This window comes from Diabrotica virgifera, chromosome 10, assembly GCF_917563875.1.
Source record: "Diabrotica virgifera virgifera chromosome 10, PGI_DIABVI_V3a".
Lineage (NCBI taxonomy): Eukaryota > Metazoa > Arthropoda > Insecta > Coleoptera > Chrysomelidae > Diabrotica > Diabrotica virgifera.
The window spans coordinates 106,366,172-106,386,426 of NC_065452.1; the positions used below are offsets into that span (position 1 = coordinate 106,366,172).

Here is a 20,255-nt window from a genome sequence, read left to right on the forward strand (position 1 = left end):
GCTTTTGCCCTAGGGGAGTACCACCTCTTCACGCTAGTGAAAACTATACGTTCATAATAAGTCCCGAATTGGATAAACTGACGAATTGTAAGTAACTATAAAGTTAAGTTGTTCTATAAAGTTTTTATATTACTAAGTCAATATCTACTTTTCTAGTTATTTGCGAGTGAATATGTTTATTTTTCAACAAAAAACCACGTTTTTAGACGGTTTCTCGCAAATAACTCAAACAGTAAGTATTTTATCGAAAATATATTCTTAGGAAAAATTTTGAAAAAAGGCATTTCCTTCAAAATTAATTTTTTTTATTTTATTTTTTTTTTCAAAAATAAGCACTTTGAAATGGTGAAACTTTCAGATCATATAAATATACATAAGTGAAGTAAAATTGTCAAGCTGTAATAATTAATTTCTTTTGGGATGCTAATTAAGTGAAGATATTTACGATGTTTTTACCAAAAAAAAGGGGCCAACTTTATTATCAGCGTTACTGGCTTACTTTTGCTGCTAGAGACTTTTTTAAAAAACAAAAATAAAGCTTTTTCTAAGAACGAGTTTTGCCCAAAAAGTGCTTCATTTTTTGGTTATTTCACGTTGAAATGTTCGATTTGGAATTTGACAAATAAGAACCCACTTTTATCGAGCTAAAACTCTTCCTCTACTAGATTTACCGACTTCATGCGTGCACAAGTTTTTTAAATTTTTTATAAGCTATATTTTTGCCAAGAACATTTTTTTCAATAAAATACACACTTTTTGTGTTATTTGCGAAAAACCGTCTAAACCCGTGGTTTTTATGTTGAAAAATAAACATATTCACTCGCAAATAACTCGAAAAATATTGACTTAGTGAAAAAAAAACTGTATATGGAACAAAAGTTGCTTAGAATTAGTCAGTTCATCCACTTCCGGACTTAATTTTAACGTATATTTTTTCATCTCCGACGACGCAATATCAATTTTTTTCTTTGTTATAAATTAGCTATGCGTATGCCAAATTTCATGTCAATCCAAGCGGTTCTTTAAAACACGGAGCAAAAAGCGTAAGCAAATGGACTATAATAATAATTATATATATATATATATATATATATATATATATATATATATATATATATATATATATATATATATATATATATATATTGTTCTCTGATAACGTAATCGTTGTTTTTTGTAAATACTTATAGTATTCACATAACTTATCAGTACATTACTTTCCTGCTGCTAAAAATCTAAGAGCAGAAAATAAGAGTTACCCAGAGGGCCATGCTAAGAATCACAAGGAGACAGAATACCAAATAATATCAGGCAAAGAACAAAAATGAAAGACATAGTAGAACATGTAGCAAAAAAGAAATGGAGATGTGCATGTCATGTGGAAAGGGCACCGAACAACAGCTAGACTAGAAGATTATTGGAATAGCGATCGCGGGCGGACAATCGAATAAACGAAGCAGAGATCGACCACCAACGCGCTGGAGTGACGATGTAAAGAGAACTGCCATGAACTGGATAGCTGGTAGCTCAAGATAGGGAGACATGGAGAAAATTAGAGGATGCATATGTTCAGCGGTGGACGATAATGGTTAGATTATGATAGTGATAATACTTTCCTAACACATAAAAAATAGTTTTTAGGTATACCGTATAACGATTCACTAAGCTACAAAAAACTACTTACAAAGGAAGGAGAAAAGTGGCGCCTAAAATTACTTGCCCCGGGGCGCTTGAAAGCCTTGGCGCGGCCAGTGGCGTACTGAGCATGGTTCCACGGGTGCCGCGGAACCAGGGCCCGGGCGCAGGGGCCCGCTCAAACACGCTTTTTGTTTCTTTTTTTTTTCTAATTTGATGGGGACATTTTGAACTACACAAGTAAAAACTAGGAAATATAACTGCCTAATAAATTTTTATTTTTGTGTAGTTACTTATAAATAAAGCCTGGATTATAAGCAAAATGCATGTGCATAAACATGCAGCATATTTGTGGGTTTCTTTATAAATGCATATTCATATTTACTTGATAAGGGGAATATTGCGGCATGTTTTGATGTATTAGACAATATTGCATAAATAAAATAGTTTCCTATAATATAATATTTAGATAATACCTACTTTCTTGAAAATATTCATAGCAGGTATATTCTTGGGGTATCTACTATTTACAAGTTTTATTGTTTGGGAAAACCCACCTGGAACTATTTATCAGTAGAAGAGGGCCAACAGGTAAATAAATAGCTAGGTATAGTACGAATTTTGACATAATTGTAAATTCTATTACAAAACTAGAGAGTCAAAGATACAAAGATAGAAGGAGAACCTCAGAGATAGCATTTGCAAATAATAATATCAAAGATATCAAAGAAAGAATAATAAATCTTGTAGGGACAATTGAAAAAACAATTAAAAATAAATTTAGTGACGTTTTAAACAGAAATTAAGGCTGTCATATTATGTTATAGCTTTATTATTTAACAATATCCTTGTAACAATACCTATTGTAACTAGACAGGTAAGCTGTCATTGTATACCGGGTGTACCAATCATACTGTGATTTTTTTTCTAAAAGTTCGAAACACCCTGCGCAATATACTTCTTCTTCTTCTTCTTGCAGTACCGTCTCCTATCGGAGGTTGGCTACCATCACAGCAATCTTAACTTTGTTGGCTGCACTCCCTTAAATTTCGCAACCAGGAAATCCTCCTACGTCTCACATTTCTTTTTCCCGAGAGTTTTCCTTGGATTATGAGTCTTAGCAGGGACTACTTTGGGAGCGTTCAAGTATTACGTAACGCGATTTTTGAAGATTTTTGACCCCCCTCCCCCCCTACGTAACGCACTCTAATGGGCGTTTAACTATTGCGTAACGCAATTTTTGAAGATTTTTGACCCCCGCCCCCTCCAACTTCCTCTGTCATTATGTTCTGTTCCAGTTTTCTCGTTTTTGTTATTTTTGTTTTTTGATTCATTCGCTTATGTTCTATAATAAAAGAGATAATATATGTCCTTTTATATTACAAATGAGGTTTGCTAGTAGTTGGTCTTTAATAACAATATCATTCCAAATCTCGAGAGCTACTGTTTCTATCTCTTGTAAGGTTCTAGGAGGTGGCAAACGCTGTCATAATCTTCTGCCAATTATGTTCCACAAATGTTCGAACGAAAATCTGAAGATTTACCTGTTGTAAATTTTCGGTTACAGTTCGTGCAAAGTCAGGTCTTGCAGTATCGTACATTAGCAAAAAATAATTGTTACTAATATAAGGAGCCGCTAGCATGGTAGCTAAGTTCTTCGCTATGTAAGGTGACTGGTTGAACGCACTCATTGCTGGTCAAATTCCTTGTAGCGCGTTCCATTTCCACCAAACAACAACAAAAATTACGGACATAAAATAATACATACATCTACTAATTTTTACAACAAACCAGGCACTTTCTGACTGTTAACAATTTGACATTTATCAAATTGTTAATTTATCATAGCCTACTTTAGGCTTGTTTATTAAACTAAGCAAAAAATAAGAATTTATTGACGAGAAACATGGCTAGTTGTTAAAATACCTAACTTTTTTATTTTTCAATAAAAGCAAATGAATTAAAAAACAAAATGTAAAGAAAACGTGATGCTATAGTTGGGTTTTAATTCTAGTATTTTATAAATGCTAGAATTCTCCACAGGGTGTTGCGAACTTTGAGAAAAAAACACCATTTTGATTTGTACACCCGGTATACAATAAGGATTCACCTATCTAGCAACAATATTATTACAGCAATATTGTTAAAGAATAACGCTATAACATAACAAAAAAATCGGACAAGTTTAGGAAATACGAGACATCAAAAAGTCCCATTTTTAAGGTGGTGCGTTAATTTTCCTACTTAGTTTATGACGATTTTTTATATTTAATGTTTATTAAAAACTTTTGATATACAACGTGTGTTTTCATTGGACGGGGGGCCCGCATCCCAACTGGAACCAGAGCCCGCGGATCTATCAGTACGCTACTGGGCGCGGCCCTGATTATTAGTACAAAACTGAAAAAATTTAGCACAAGATAGGAACAAATAGAAGAAAACCATTGAAGCCTTGGGCATCTAAGGCCTGTTTGAGCTGATTCATATAATATACCAATTATATACTATACAATTAAATGAAATAAAATTAGTCTCTAGTTTTAAAAAATTAATTATCACCTTCTTGGACCAATGGTTTCAATAATTTATAACCACCTGTATAATAAAAATGGATGAGATGTAAAAATATGTAAATTAAACCATACCCATTGTTATACATATTAAAATACATATTTACAAATGAAATTAATGTAAAAGTTTATATAAAACTTACCTTTACATCTGACTGATCAAGGCTACTAGGAGAAATGGCTTTCATATAGGATTTCTTATTATTCATGAGCACATCAAATTTCGGTTGCCAAAGAACAAAATTTTTACTTAAAATATACAGAGACTTCGTAGTTTCTAATTTGTAAATATTTCTAATTCGTAAATTGCACAATCGACTTTTTTTCATAAATGACTTAGAATACACACTTTTTGCTTCATTTTCAAGTGGGTCAGACAGTTCATACTTCCACCACATGTAAGAAAAATTGCTAACTTCATTAAATTGATTTAATATGGCATCTCTAATATTATCTTCGTTGTAACTTGGTCTCTCAGTTTCAGTCACAGCTTTTACCTTCTCTGGTAGTTCTTTCTTTCTACTAGTAGTAGAAATTTGTTTTCTTGCTTTTGGACTTGATCCATGGTCCGTTTTTGAACCATTTGGTAACTCGGATATAGGTAACCTCCTTTGAGCTGGGGGTACGTAAAGTTGTCTTTCTGGTCGCTTTTTTTTCGAATTATTTCCAGTTCCAGCTTCTTCATTATTTGGCATTATTTGTTCCTCAATTTCTTCTTTTTTGCTGGAATGAAGAATACATTGATTAATTTTATTATCACATTAACTTATTGGACATAAATATCCCTTTACATGCAGGGTGATTATTAAAGAAGTAGTAAGCGATAGGTATGGCCACAAGCTCGAGCTTAGCTTCGAGCTCAAGCCGGTTTTTTCTTGCGAGCCGAATCATTTTTTTTTTTTCGAGAGCCGAGCTGAATTCGAAACGAGCCGAGCTTTCCTTAACGAACTTGTCAATATTTTAGGTAATGTTCTAATACTTTTTCTAATTCATTTATTTGTGGTACGACTGATACTTTTGTTTGAGAATAAATAATTCAGACTACAAATGTGTATTTTCAATATACAGTGTGTCCTTAAAGGATCCCCCAAACCAACGCGAAACTTTCGCAACCGCAACCTACGCGGAATCGCGGCGAACCGATATTCACGGCGGATTATGAAGGTGTTCAGACCACTTTGCGCGGAATCCGCAACGGTCGCGGCAGAACAGCGTTCCTTTCATGAGACGCTGCATGCACGGTTTTTTCCGCTACCGTTGTAGTTTCGCGTGTTTTAAAATGGTTGTTACAGAAAAACTCATTGAAATTGTTAAACAATATCCTATAATATATGATTTAACGGACGAAGATTATAAAAATATAAGAAAAAGGATAAAGTCTTGAATAGTATAGGGTCAGAATTAGGAGAAAATGATAAGTTTTCATGATATATTATATTATTATTAATTTGCTTGCATAGAGATTACGCCCACTTAAAAATTTGGTCATTTTTGATGTCTTGTCTTTCCTAAACCTGTTGGCCGATTTAAAAATATAATTTGTTCACATTTGTATGGCGAATAGTCGCGTCGGCTTTCGCGTCAATATGGGGAACCCTTGTCCGCTACCGCTCCGCCTGCGAATGTTCCGCTACGGAAAATTCGCGTCGCAAAACTTTCGCGTCGGTTTGGGGGATCCTTAAAACCGTAAATTATGAAATAAATTCCATCTGAGCCCGGCTCGGCTCGAACTATTCCATCCCTAGTAGGCGAGTAATAGGGTGGTGCGAAAAAAGTCAAGTTGATAATTTTGTGTCGCTATAGTGCGGAAAAGTTGCGATTGATAATTACAAGAAAAACAAAAAAGAAGATCCTTCGTGTACGTTTTATTTATCGCTATAGTAATAGTATATTACATACCTAGCGGGAAAGTACTCTATTTCAGCCGAGCGGCAAGATAGTTTACCGAGGTGCGAAGCACCGAGGTAAACTACAGACGCGAGGCTAGAATGAGTTCCCGCGAGGTTTGTATACTATTTTACTCACAATCGGTTAGTAGTTTATGGATTTCTAATACTCACAATCTACCAATAATAATTTCGTTTCAAATATCTGTATCTATTTTCATTATGTGATAAGATGAATTATTTTAAGTAACCTGTGAGATCGTTGCTAGGTAACAAAACAAGTTTGTTGAATCTGACAAATCTATTTCTGAAACTCATAATTTTGAGCAACACGGTCTTACTTTAACCGTTAATAGTAATCATAATTCCAATGTAACTATTAATATTTATAATTCCAAATAGTTTTCTTTTTGTTATTGTTGTTGTTGTTTCTTAATTAAATAAATGTTGAGTGGATTCTATTCTTTCTAAACCATCTTTTAATCAAAAATGACATTGACATTTGCAGGTAGAAAAGTGACAGATACTAGCCGGGAAAGTACTTTCCCGGCTAGCTGGGAAAGTAAAGTAAGTAATAAGTCGCTTCCTGATTACTTCAAAGGTTAGAAATCCATAAATTACTAACCGATTGTGAGTAAAATTTATTTACATACAGTTTGCATGGTAGAGTAATAAAAAAAATAGATTTATGCATTTAATGAATATTTTCCGATCCCGCAAGGTCAATCAAAACCTATAAAAATTTGAAATTTTTGATGATTTTGATAAATTAAAAAACATTTAGTTATCTCATTTTTCTGTTAAACTGTAAAGCTCTTCGCTTGTTTAGATATTGTATGACAATATTTAAACAACCCAGAACTCAAAACGAGGGGGTGGATGCAGTTCTAGCTCCACACGCACCCCTCTCTTCAACCAACCAATGAGTGTGTGTTTTTTACATTATTTACATTATGTACATTTCTTTTTCATCTGCTTGTGTCCAGCTCTTAAACATCAACTTTGTATTGTGATTTCTTGGTAAAATCTGGCAGCATGGACCTTGATCTAAATGTTTTCCTGATGAATCCATCTGTTGATTGGGGCCCACAACATACATCAGCATTAGACGATGCTTCCGTGGGCAACTTTAGACACCGCTCGTCAGCTTGCATGTGGCAGGGATAGTTTTGTACATTCCAGTCTGGTATGTCTCCCGATGTAATGCAATAAGTTATATTTTCATTTGAAACTCTTCGAAGAATTGGTGGAGAAGATAGTTTTGTAACATTCCAGTCTATTATTTCAGTGTAGTCCTGTGCTTGAAAATTTAAAGTAGGAGGGATGAAATTTCTAATACTTTTGCCCTTGGCTTTAGTCTGTCCGGCTTTTAACACTCTCCTTGGCCTTAGCTCTCTAATGTGTTTCCTTTCTCCCTACTACTTGAAATTTTGAAGAACTGGACTAAACTAAAATAATAGACTGGAATGTTGCAAAACTATCTTCTCCACCACTTCCTCGAAGAGTTTCAAATGAAGATATAACTCCTTGTATTACATCTGGCGATATGTCAGACTGGAATGTACAAAACTATCCCTGCCACAATCCAGCTGAGAGCGGTATCTAAAGTTGGCCACGGAAGCATCGTCTAATGCTAATGTATGTGGGCCTCAATCAAGAGATAGATGCATCAGGACAACACTTAAATCAAGGTCCATGCTGCCAGATTTTACCAAGAAATCACAATGCAAAGTTGGTGTTTGAGAGCTGGACACAAACAGATAAAAAAGAAATGTACATATGTAAATAATGTAAAAAACACACACTCATTGGTTGGTTGGAGAGAAGGGTGCGTGTGGAGCTAGAAGTGCAACCACCCCTACGTTTTGAGATCTGGGTTGATTAAATATTATCATACAATATCTAAACAAGCGAAGAGCTTCACTATGTAACAAAAAAATTAGATAACTAAATGTTTTTTAATTTTTCAAATTCATCAAAAATTTTAAATTTTTATAGATTTTGATTAACCTTGCGGGGTCGGAAAATATCCGTTAAATACGTAAATCAATTTTTTTTAGTACTCAACCATGCAAAGTGTAAATAAATTTTACTATAACGATAAATAAAACGTACTCGAAGGATAAATAAAAATTTTTGAAAAAAAGGTAGAATTTTATTTTTTTTTATAATCTTTAGGTCCCTTGCGGGATCGGAAGATAAAGTCCGATTTGAATAATTCTTTTTTTGTTTTTCCTGTAATTACCAATCGCAACTTTTCCGCACTATAGCGATACGGAATTATCAACATGACTTTTTTCGCACCACCCTAGCGAGTAAAGAAGAACAGTTCTGAGAAACAATTGACAAATACTCCATCAAAACACCAATGAACATGGGGAGTTTCTAACCAATTTAGTAAGCAGATGAGATAAAATTATATGTATACTGCCGTCCTCAAATAAAACGCGGTATGTGCAGCCAACTTAAAACCGAGAAATTGGCTCTCAAAGTTTTTTCTCAGGTCTCTATATGTTTTGACAACTTTTTAACGCAAAACATGTTCTACTGATAGTTGAACATTATTTAAAAATATATTCTTAAAAAAATCATGTTTTTATCAAAGCTGTAAATAAAAAGTCATACACCACGTTTTAATTGAGCAGCGGACATATTGCTGGATCAGAAATAGTGCCGTATCTGCATTTTATTTACAAAAAGGATTTTTTACAAGAAAAAATAGTTACCAAAAAAAGAAAAATAAATAGCTTATATGTAATTATTTATTATATACGCAAAATACCTACATGTCATAAATGTTCAAAATACGAGGTCGCAACACGATCGATAAAAACGCGGTAAATGCGCTGTGCTCAATTAAAACGCGGCGAGTACATGATACCAGTGATGTTGATTATAGTTACTTTCGAGTATTCGTTACAAATCGTTACTTTTGTATAAATAAAGTAATCATTTACAGTATTCGTTATTTTGATTACTATGATTACTTTTGTTACTTTTGTATTTGAGTACCGGTAATCATATCGAAAATCGGATTTCTCAGTAGGTAGATATTTTCTATAAAGTACCTAATCATTTACTAGTATTCGTTACTTTGATTACTATGATTACTTTTGTATTTGAGTACCGGTATCATATCGAGAATTGTATTTCTCAGTAGGTAGGTCTGTATAGGTATTCCGATATAACAGCGACCTTCACCAATCTGTTTAAGAGATAAAAATTATTTGATTACTATGATTACTTTTGTATTTGAGTACCGGTAATCATATCGACCAAGATATAGGAGTTAAAATAAATGGCACTTTAATAAACAATTTGAGATACGCTGATGACACAGTATTAATAGCAGAAACCCCGGAAGATCTCCAAACACTGATAAATAGAATAGTAGAGCGCAGCGAAAAGTTCGGTTTATCACTTAACATCAAAAAAACAAAAATAATGATGGTGTCGAAATCTCCACAAAATTTTTCTGACATAACCGTACATGATCAAAGAATTGAGCGTGTTAGAAAATATCATTACCTGGGAACTGTTATTAATGAAAACAACGACAACTCTGAAGAAATCAAGATCAGAATAGAAAAAGCTAGAGCTACTTTTACCAAAATGAAAACAGTTTTATGCGGAAGAGAGCTAAGTTTAAATCTTAAAATTCGCCTCATGAGATGTTACGTGCTGTCAGTTCTTTTCTATGGAATGGAAGCTTGGACACTGAAAAAGATCGATACAAGGAAAATAGAAGCATTCGAGATGTGGATGTACCACAGGATACTGAGAATATCGTGGACAGAGAGAGTGACAAACATGGAAGTGTTGCGAAGGATGCAGAAAGAAAAAGAACTTGCGCTTACTATTAAAAAGCGCAAACTGCAATACTTGGGACATATAATGAGGGGACAAAAGTACCAGCTACTACAATTAATTATTCAGGGAAAAATAATAGGTAAAAGATCCATTGGCAGAAGAAAACATTCATGGTTGAAGAATTTAAGAGATTGGTACAAGTGCAGCAACTGCCAATTATTTAGATCTACGGTATCAAAAATACGCATAGCCTTGATGATAGCCAAACTTCGGAACGAGGACGGCACCTGAAGAAGAAGAATCATATCGAGAATCGTATTTCTCAGTAGGTAGGTATTTTGTGTAGGTATTCCGATATAATAACGACATTCACGAAGTATGAAGTAATCAGAGTAATCAAAGTAATCAAAGTAGATACAATAGTCGTTACTCGCTCTGATACGATTGGTACGAAGTAATCAGAGTAATCAAAGTAGATACAATAGTCGTTGCTCGCTTTAATACGATTGGTATGAAGTAACGAAGTAATCAGAATAATCAAAGTAACGAGTACTTTGTAACGAATAGTTACTTTTTCAACATCACTACACGATACTAGCTAGCATATACCGCTTTTTAGTTGAGTACTCTGTAGATACCGCATTTTAATTAAGCAGCTATTGAAATTTAGCACATACGGCATATTCCAATTTGTTTATTTTGGTAGTAAAGAAAATGATACGGCTTTCAGACATTGCAGAAGCATAAATAAGGTAACAAGTAAACCACATATAGCAAAAACTCGATTTTCAATGTTTTTGCAGATACCGCGTTTTAATTGAGGACAGCAGTATAAGTATTCGATAGTCTTTGCACTTCTAGATATACAGGGTGGCCCATCCTATACCCATCGGTCTCTGTACGGAGAACGACATAAAATTAAATTGAATTAACATTTTTCTCTTCATAGAAATATACGAGGCCATTAACATTACAATTAAAAAATAATGTGATTTACACAGGATGTTCCAAAAAAGTGGTATATCAAACTTATAATATTTTTTATGGAAAACTTAGTATTTAATGACATTTATAGCCTATATATAATATAAAGTAACTGAGTCCTTTAGGCTTTTAAGACATTAAAAAATGAGAGAAACACGTTCAAACCCCCCACAGAGAGGGTGGCTGTTTTTGGTGGATTAAACGTATTTCGCTCAATATTTTAATGTCCTAAAAGACTCAGTTACTTCCAATTATATATATCTAACCTATAAAAATATCTTTGAAGTATTTTTATCTATTTTGAAGTCTATAACATGGAGAAAACACCAAAAAAACTCTAAAAAAAAACAGTTTTTCAGGTTCTCTAGACCTAGAAGCAACGGTTAATAAGTACATTTAAAATCATCACTTTTTATTTGAATCTTTGTACCTTTTTGTCGTTGGTCTTTCACGAGGTAAAATAGGCTGAAACTTACAAAAATGAGTGATATCCCAACCAAAATACTTAGTGTGTAGGTAGACCAAAATCCGTTATTGAACGAAACCACTCACATCTGCAATACTCAATTTTTTTATTTAAAAAACATTTAATAAAATATATAAAAATGAAAAAAGAAAGAAACAAATAATATTCAATAACAAAGAAATAAATCAAAGAAATTGTTTAAAGTGACGTTTGAAGTGTGTAAAGTGATCTTGTTCTAAATGGGGATACTGTATACTTTATAAATTTCCCCAGAAAAAGATTCCCAAGGTTTTTCTTGATTTTTAGTCAGGCTATATTTTCTAACTTCTTCAACTTTTGTAAACATTTTTTGAAGTTCTATACTTGAACGTATCAGAAATACCAAATCATCTTCGAAACCTATGCACTGTTCTCTTTTGTTCAGAATCTGGATCTTGACTGCTCTAATCTTCTAAGGAAATATTTCAAAAATAAAAAGGGATTGGTATAGGAAACACCAATATAGTTTGAAAGCTAAGTAGATTTGCTCTACGACAACGTAATAAAAATACAGGGTGTTACATTTGAAATAAGTACGTTATTATAGCTTGAATGTGTTAACACAACAATCTAATATTTTGACCACCCTGTAAAGAATGTTATAATAAATATCTGTTTAAATAAGACAAATAGTATTTTATTAAGGCCCAAGAACAAAGTCCCTGAGTCTTAGATTCGTATTTATTATTATTAGTTTTTAACATTTTTAGAAAAATCTAAATAAATTAAAAAACCCCTGTATTTAGATCTAGAGAACCCTTATAAAAGTATAGCTTATTTTTTGAGCACATTCAAAAATGTCATCAAATGGGTATTCTATAAGAAAAAGTATACCCTTGATATACCAAGGTTTTTCGGAACACCCTGTATAATTCAAATTATTTTTAAATTCTAGTGTTAATGTAATAATATAAATATATAAGTACAAATTGTGAATAATAAGTCGTTTTTCCTACAGAGACCGACGCGGATAGGTTGGGCCACCGTGTAAACAAAGCAACGTGGATTATGTCTATAGAGCGTTTAACGTTAAGAATAGAACATTTCGGAGATAGCCCCATGTATTTGTTATGGACAACAGAAGAGCGCCGATGCCACGCCGTACTGACTAGAATGAATCGTATATCGGCAGTCGAGTATCAACCCCTGCGCCAAAGATTTGGCAACACTGATCTCCGTAAGCGTAACGTTCTATTCTTAATGTGAAACAAAGATTAGCCGAGCAGTCACCAAATAAATTACCATTTCTTAATATACAAAAGAGCAGCGAAAAATAATTTCCTAGATATAAAAATTCGAAGGTACATAAGTACATATAATGTAAACTGGATCAAATATCTGTACAGATACTATGAAGGTGAAAATTATCAAAAAACAAAGACAAGCAGGAGCAAACAACAGAACTTTAAAGGCACGTATCCACTATGTTGGTGCTCCGTGCTCCCTGCAACTGCTTCAATCTATAAGGCATGCGCTCCTCTACATATAAACCGCCACCGATTGGAGCACCGAGGCGTAGCGTGCACTGTTACAACGAGGAAGAGCGCCAAAGTACACACTATGTGGAGCAGTTGCAAGAGCGCGGAGCACCAACATAGTGGATACGTGCCTTAAGAAAACGATGTAAATCCTGAACAAGCTTGTGTAAGAAACCAAGAAACACCTATAACTCGCAGACTATCAGAGGCAAAATAGGTTACATATCATCCTACACATCTTTAATATTCCATAGGAATATATCTAACTATTAAAAGAAAACATCGACACAACAATATAGAAGGGTCCGCATAGAGAATGAAATATTTCAAATAGCCAGAACTAAAAGAAGTCAGTGGTTAGCCCCGACATTGTTCAACAAAATCATTACAGCGTATCATCTATTCTGTGGGTCTAGGAAAGTTAGTCGAGAACACTTCGTCGACGGAAAATTAGTCGGCAAACAGTTGGTCGAATGCACAATTCATCGAATGTACAATTCTTCGAGGAACATTTGTTCGAATGGATTTTTCGTCGACAAACTGTTATTTATCTTTAGGATAAAGGGATTATGCCCTACCTCTTTATGTGGCTTAATGATTTGGATTGTAAACACAGATAAGGAAGGGTGTGAATATCATGTAATATATGAGTTTATAAATATGTACTTTTAAATTGATACTTGTCAACATTTTAGACTACAACAAAAAATTTAAACAAAATATTGAAAAAAAAATGAAAATCAATAATCCCTCATTTGTCACCATTATTCCCTTTGGGTCTTTGTCGACGAAAAATCCATTCGATCAAATGTTCGTCGACGAATTGTACATTCGACCAACTGTTTGTCGACCAAATGTTGTCGACTAAATTTCCGACACCGCTATTCTGGAAGTAGTAGTCACCTATGCACAAGCACAAGGGCAAAGAGAATCCAAATAAACTTGATATTCAAGAAGGAAGAAGATATTCTTCTTGTAGTGCCTATCCGTTTCGGATGTTGACGACCATCATGGCAATCTGTACTTTGCACACTGCTGCTCTGAGATTTGTGGTTGTTGTGTTGAATCACGTAAGTAGATTTTTTGCGAAGAAATTCTTCACCTTCCTTGTCCTCGTTTTTCTTCTTCTTTTCCTTGTAAAATTAGTTGCAGCAGTCCATAATATCTCTCGCTGTTTCTCATGATGTGACAGAAGTATTCGATTTTGGTTTGTTTTTATTGTGGTTAATAGCGCTTTTTCTTTTTGAATCCTTAATAAAACATACTGGTTAGTAACGTGGTCGGTATAAGATGATGCCAACTTATCTAGGAATTGAATTAAAAAAAAAGGAAACAAAAAAATTCAAAAAAGAGTAATAAAGGACAACAAAGCCTTATCACGCTGGCTCATATATTCCGATCCAAAAGCTTACACATATCGAAGATCCAAGATTATAGCCCGATCAAAGAACAATCTGACCCAAAAAAGAAATAAAGAAAGGATGAAAATTTTAGAATAGGTAGTTGAAATTGTCTATTATTATTTAAGAAAAAGTTTACAATTCTACATCCCCTTTATTTTACAAAAATGGAGGGGAATACCCCGTCTCGAAGGTGAAAAATATACATTCAAATTAAGACCGGAATTGGATAAAATGACTAATTCTGAACAACTTTTGTTCTATAGAGTTTTTCGCTAAGTCAATACTTTTTGAGTTATTTGCGAGTCAATATGTTCATTTTTAACAAAAAAAAAAAACATGTTTTTGGACGGTTTTTCTGAGATAACTCAAAAAGTAAGTATTTTATCGAAAAAAATATTCTTAGCAAAAATATAGCTTATGAAAAATTGAAAAGAATGGTGTATGCATGAGGTCTGTAGACCCAGTAGAAGCAGAGTTGTAGCTAATGAAAAGTAGGTTCTTCTTCGTCAATTTCCAAATTTTCGCCAAACCCAAAAACGGAGCACTTTTCGGGGAAAATTCATTTCATAAAGTGTTTAAAAAAAAGGTTTATTTTTGTTTTTTAAAAAAACTTCTAACATGAAAAGTAATTGAGTTACGCTCAAAATATTGTTGGTCCCTTTTATTTTTTGGAAAAAAAAATCGCGAAAATCACCCCCTAATTAGCATCACAAATAAATTTTATCATTTCCACTTGACAAGTTACTTTGCTTATGTATTATTTATATGATCTGTAAGTTTCATCGGTTCAAAGTGCTTATTTTTAAAAAAGCTGTAGTTAAAATGGCTTGAACGAGTAACTAATCACCAGTTTAGGCAAATTTTGAACAGCCAAAGCATAACCAATTTTTGTCTAACAAGAAAAAAAAATCAAAAATATTCAGAAAAGCAAAACGAACATTTTTTTATTCTTTGAGATTTTTGGTATTACTAATAATTTTTAAGTTAATTCCATAAAAAATTCCATTTTTTTCAAAATTAAAAAATGTTTTATTTTAATCCCAATTTTTTCAAACATGAGCACTTTGAACCAATGGAACTTATAGATAATAAATATAAACAATACATAAGTAAAGTAACTTGTGAAGCGGTAACGATTAATTTTATTTAAGAAGCTAATTAGGGGTGATTTTTGCGATTTTTTAGCAAAAAATAAACAAGACCAGCAAAATATTGAGCGTAACTCACTTACTTTTAAATAAAAATAAACCTTTTTTTAAACACTTTAATTTTCCCCGAAATTGTAATGAATTTTCCCCGAAAAGAGCTCCGTTTTTGGGTTATTTCAAATTGAAATATCCGATTTGGAATTTGACGAAGGAGAACCTACTTTTCATTAGCTACAACTCTGCTTCTACTGGGTCTACAGACCTCATGCATACACCATTCTTTTCAATTTTTCATAAGTTATATTTTTGCTAAGAATATTTTTTTCGATGCAATACTGACTTTTTGAGTTATCTCGGAAAAACCGTCCAAAAACATGTTTTTTTTTGTTAAAAATGAACATATTGACTCGCAAATAACTCGAAAAGTATTAACTTAGTGAAAAAACTCTATAGAACAAAAGTTACTTAGAATTAGTCATTTTATACAATTTCGCACTTATTTTGAACGTATATTTTTTCACCCTCGAGAAACTATTTTTCACCCCGTATTTCCCAATTTTTGTAAAATGGAGGGGATGTAGAATTGTAAACTTTTTCTAATATAATAACAGACAATTTCAACTACCTTCCAAAATTTTCATCCTTCCTTTATTTTTTTGGAGGTTTTCGTAAAATTTTGTGTTCCTTGGTCGGGCTATTAATAGCTAGTGATAGAAAATACAAAAAGAAAGGTAAACATTTTTGAATTAAAAAACGTGTCAGAATGTTACGAATGAATAGACCTTGTCAATGTTACGAAGCAGACACTACAGGAGGCCAAGGTCCAATTTGGACTGTAGCGTGATTGGAAGAAAAGAAATAATAATCTTCTCTAGCAGAAAAGATTTATTTTTTGCTTAAAAACTGGTCGTCTAATATTAATATGTATGTACTTACAGGGTGTTAAAATTTTACAAACAATTCAGTTTATTCAGTATGTAATGTGATAATTTCAACAACGTTTTTTCACATTGTGATGTGATGAGAGTAATTAATGAGATTTCCTTTATTATGTATTAGAAAGAGTAATTAAATTTAAATAATATAAAATGTTATTTAATATTTAACTGGGTCAAGATTGTGTATTGTGTAATATCGAGTAATTGTATAATCATTTTGTAAATGTGAAAAGTCCTAATTCTTGAGGCACGAGTGTTACCCCAGTCAAGGAAGAAATAAAGCTGAAAAAATCTTGAACAGATATTTGAAGGTTCTAAAAGGTAAATGAAAAATACGTGAATCCGTACAGCTGAATTTGCTTTGTTTTTTTTAACAATTTTAAAAAGTGAAAAATATTTTTTGCCTATAAAACGTTTTAGATAAAAATAGTTCAAATAAAAGTTGTAGATCATAAAAAGTTCTTTTGTTTTAAGAGTTTCCAAATTAAAATCTAACAATAATTGACTGAGATAATTGCAAAAAACCTTCATTTTATAGTAATTTATAAATGTTAATACCTTTGTTTTTCTCATAATGACATTTAATATAATAATTCAAAATTGTGACAGTTAATGAGTTATTAAAATGTTTTAAATGTCAAATAGATCGACCAACTAGTTTATAAGCTATTCAACTTGTTTATCTCGGAGAGCAATTATTCCACAACTGTGCTTGATCAAACAGTCACTCTAGAGGTATTTTGTAAATCGCAATCAATTATTTGAGGCTTCATTTTTACGGTACATTAAAAAAACATTAACATTTTATTAGATTTGTTATTAAAAGACAGTTCTCAGTCGTCCGAAGAAGGAGGGAAGTTGCTAGGAATGAGGATTATGAAGATGAATGACACTTAGTATTAAATTCAAATAAGTGAAATAAATACACTGAAAAATGTAGTTATTTTCTATTGGTTTATTTATCTTTTCATGTATGAATAATACATTTCAATAAGATATGGTTCAATGCTCGAATATACGAATGTTACAAATAAACGGCGGATATCGAGCACAGTTTATATTTATATGTATGTTATGTTAAATTATAATTATAATTTAACATAACATACATATAAAGTCAACAATTATAATTATAATTATAATTTAACATAACATACATATAAAGTCAACATTTTGTGTTAGTTTTGAGAGTAAACTAAATGTAAGACCAAATACTTATAATGTCGGGATAGTATCACAAGGTTTTTTCCTAGTTTTTACTCGTGATCTACTATGGAATCACTAACACGAGAATTTTACCGTCACCGTTGCATGCATGGGCGCCCATACCCGGGGGGCCGTGCCCCCCTAACTTTTCGGGTGCTTTAATCTATATATGGTTATCCAAAGTATACGAAATATAATGTGCAACATCTTCACGTCTGCCCCCTAAAAATTTTTATATGGGCGCCCGTGGTTGCATGTGTTTGTCTTTTAAAGACAGATCACATGCTATGATTTTTTTGTGACGAATATTCTCGAGTTAAAGTTGATTTCATGTAATCGAATGAACTATCTTTCAATAAAGTCGTCCCAAGAACGCAACTCATAAATATTGGCAATGTCATTTTAAAGTCTTCGACTTTAAAATGTATAATACATAATATACACACATCCAAACTTACATGGAATCACCATGTATTTCAAAGTAATCTTTATTTATTTTGAAAAAAACTTGTTATTGTTGCGAAGATTAAACCCGTGTTGAGCTGCCCCCCCCCCATTTACAAAAATCAAAAAACAAATAGCCCTGATTTATGAGCTATTTATGAGCTCTCATATTCCGCAAACTAAAAATTTTGAGCTCGTTCCACTGAGCAGGAATTTGATACTTTAGTGGGGGGGGGGCTGACTCAGCCCCCCCCCACTACTTAAAAATAGGAATATTGAATCGGTTTTTGCGGCAGAATTACGAGCTATTTATGAGCTCTTGAAATTATATAGTTTAGATTTTTGAGCTCATCCCCTTCACCCCCAAACAACCCTTTAATTGATTAAACTTAAGAGAAAAATGCTCTAAGAATAAACTATTAAATCACGTGTATTTCGATTATTGAGCTACAACCCCTTCGCAAGAAAACCACCCTATCTTCCCGGCTTAAGAGAAAGTTGTACTTCAAATGCATTAAATTAATTATTTGGCGACTACATATCATTTAATAATTTATAAGGTTCCAAATTACGCGCATTTAAATCAGCAAATTGCCATTTATTTTGTATAGTGCAGTCACTGAAAGTAAAAATCAACGATTACCTTCAATTTCGGTGAACCTTCATCGATTTTTACGAAACTTGGTCAGTGGTTAGAGGATACCTCAAGAAACAAAGGTGACATGGTACCACCTTGCGCCTTTACCCTGAGGGTGGATACCGCCCCTTCTCGGGGGTGAAAATTATTTTATAAAAAATAACTGCACAAATCTATAAAAGAACAAATTATAAGCAAAATTTATTATATAAAGTTATTAAAATAAGTCAATACTTATTAAGTTATTAAAGATCAAAATTTTTAATTATTCGTGAAAAAAATGCATGCTTTGAAGCGGTTTTTCGTAAATCACTGAAAAACTGTAAGTTTTTACAAAAAAGTTAATAGTAGTTTTATTCGTATAGCTTATATTCTAAGAATAAACTCTTAAATCACGCGCCTTTCGATTATTGAGCTACAACCCCTTCGCAAGAAAACCATCCCATATTCCCGGCTTAAGAGAGAGTTGTACTTAAAATAATTTAAATTAATTATTTGGCGACTATATATCGTTTAATAATTTATGAGCTCGCTAAATATACGCATCTTAATTATTGAATTACCATTTTCTTTCTATAGTGCAGTCACTGAAAGTAAAAATCAACTATGACCTTCGATTTCGGTAAATCTCCATTCATTTTCACGAAAATTGGTGAGCGGATTTTGATGCTATTAACTTTTTCTAGAGCTCATTTTTGATAGGTATTTCTAAGTACTTTGACAAGTATTTAGTACCTAAGTGTTATAAAATGCATCTCTTTCCCGTTATTCAAGCTTGGATCCTTAGGAAGAGTCACAGAAAAAAATATACATTTAATTACCAATAACTAACTTTAAATTAACATTAAAGGGTTTTTCAAGTAAACAATTTATTATATTTTTTATTAGCTTCAATTTTAGTGATAAACACTTTTTTGTAAAAACTTACAGTTTTTGAGTTATTTATGAAAAATCGCTTTAAAGCATGCATTTTCTTTCACAAAAATTAAAATCTTTGATCTTTAATAACTCAAAAAGTATTGATTTATTTTAATCACATTATATAACAAATTTTGCTTACAATTTGTCCCTCTCTCGATTTGTGGGGTTATTTTTAATAAAGTAATTTTCACCCCCGAGAAGGGTTGACATATACCCCAGGTTAAAACCTCAAATTGTTATTGTTAATTCGTGAAAATGAATGGAGATTTACCGAAATCGAAGGTCATAGTTGATTTTTACCTTCAGTGACTGCACTATAGAAAGAAAATGGCAATTCAATAATTGAGATGCGTATATTTTGCAATCTCATAAATTATTAAACGATATGTAGTCGCCAAATAATTAATTTAAATTATTTTAAGTACAACTCTCTCTTAAGCCGGGAATATGGGATGGTTTTCTTGCGAAGGGGTTGTAGCTCTATAATCGAAAGGCGCGTGATTTAAGGATCCCCCAAACCAACGCGAAACTTTCGCAGCCGCAACCTACGCGGAATCGCGGCGAATCGATAGGCACGGCGACTTATCAGCGTGTTCACACTAGTTGGGGCGGTATCCGCAACGGTCGCGGTAGATCAGCGTTGTTTTAATGAAACGCTGCATGCACGGTTTTTTCCGCTGCCGTTGTAGT

General features: G+C 32.8%; 1 protein-coding gene across 4 annotated transcripts in view; it reads right to left on the reverse strand.

Moving 5' to 3' along the window:
- Positions 1–20,255, reverse strand: part of LOC126878551 (uncharacterized) — a 172,520-nt gene that overhangs the window by 98,781 nt on the left and 53,484 nt on the right. For all 4 annotated transcript variants that reach the window (XM_050641328.1, XM_050641329.1, XM_050641327.1 and 1 more), the window contains one exon: positions 4,349–4,928. In XM_050641328.1, coding sequence (XP_050497285.1) covers positions 4,349–4,928 — 580 coding nt within the window. The remainder of the gene's footprint in view (positions 1–4,348; positions 4,929–20,255) is intronic.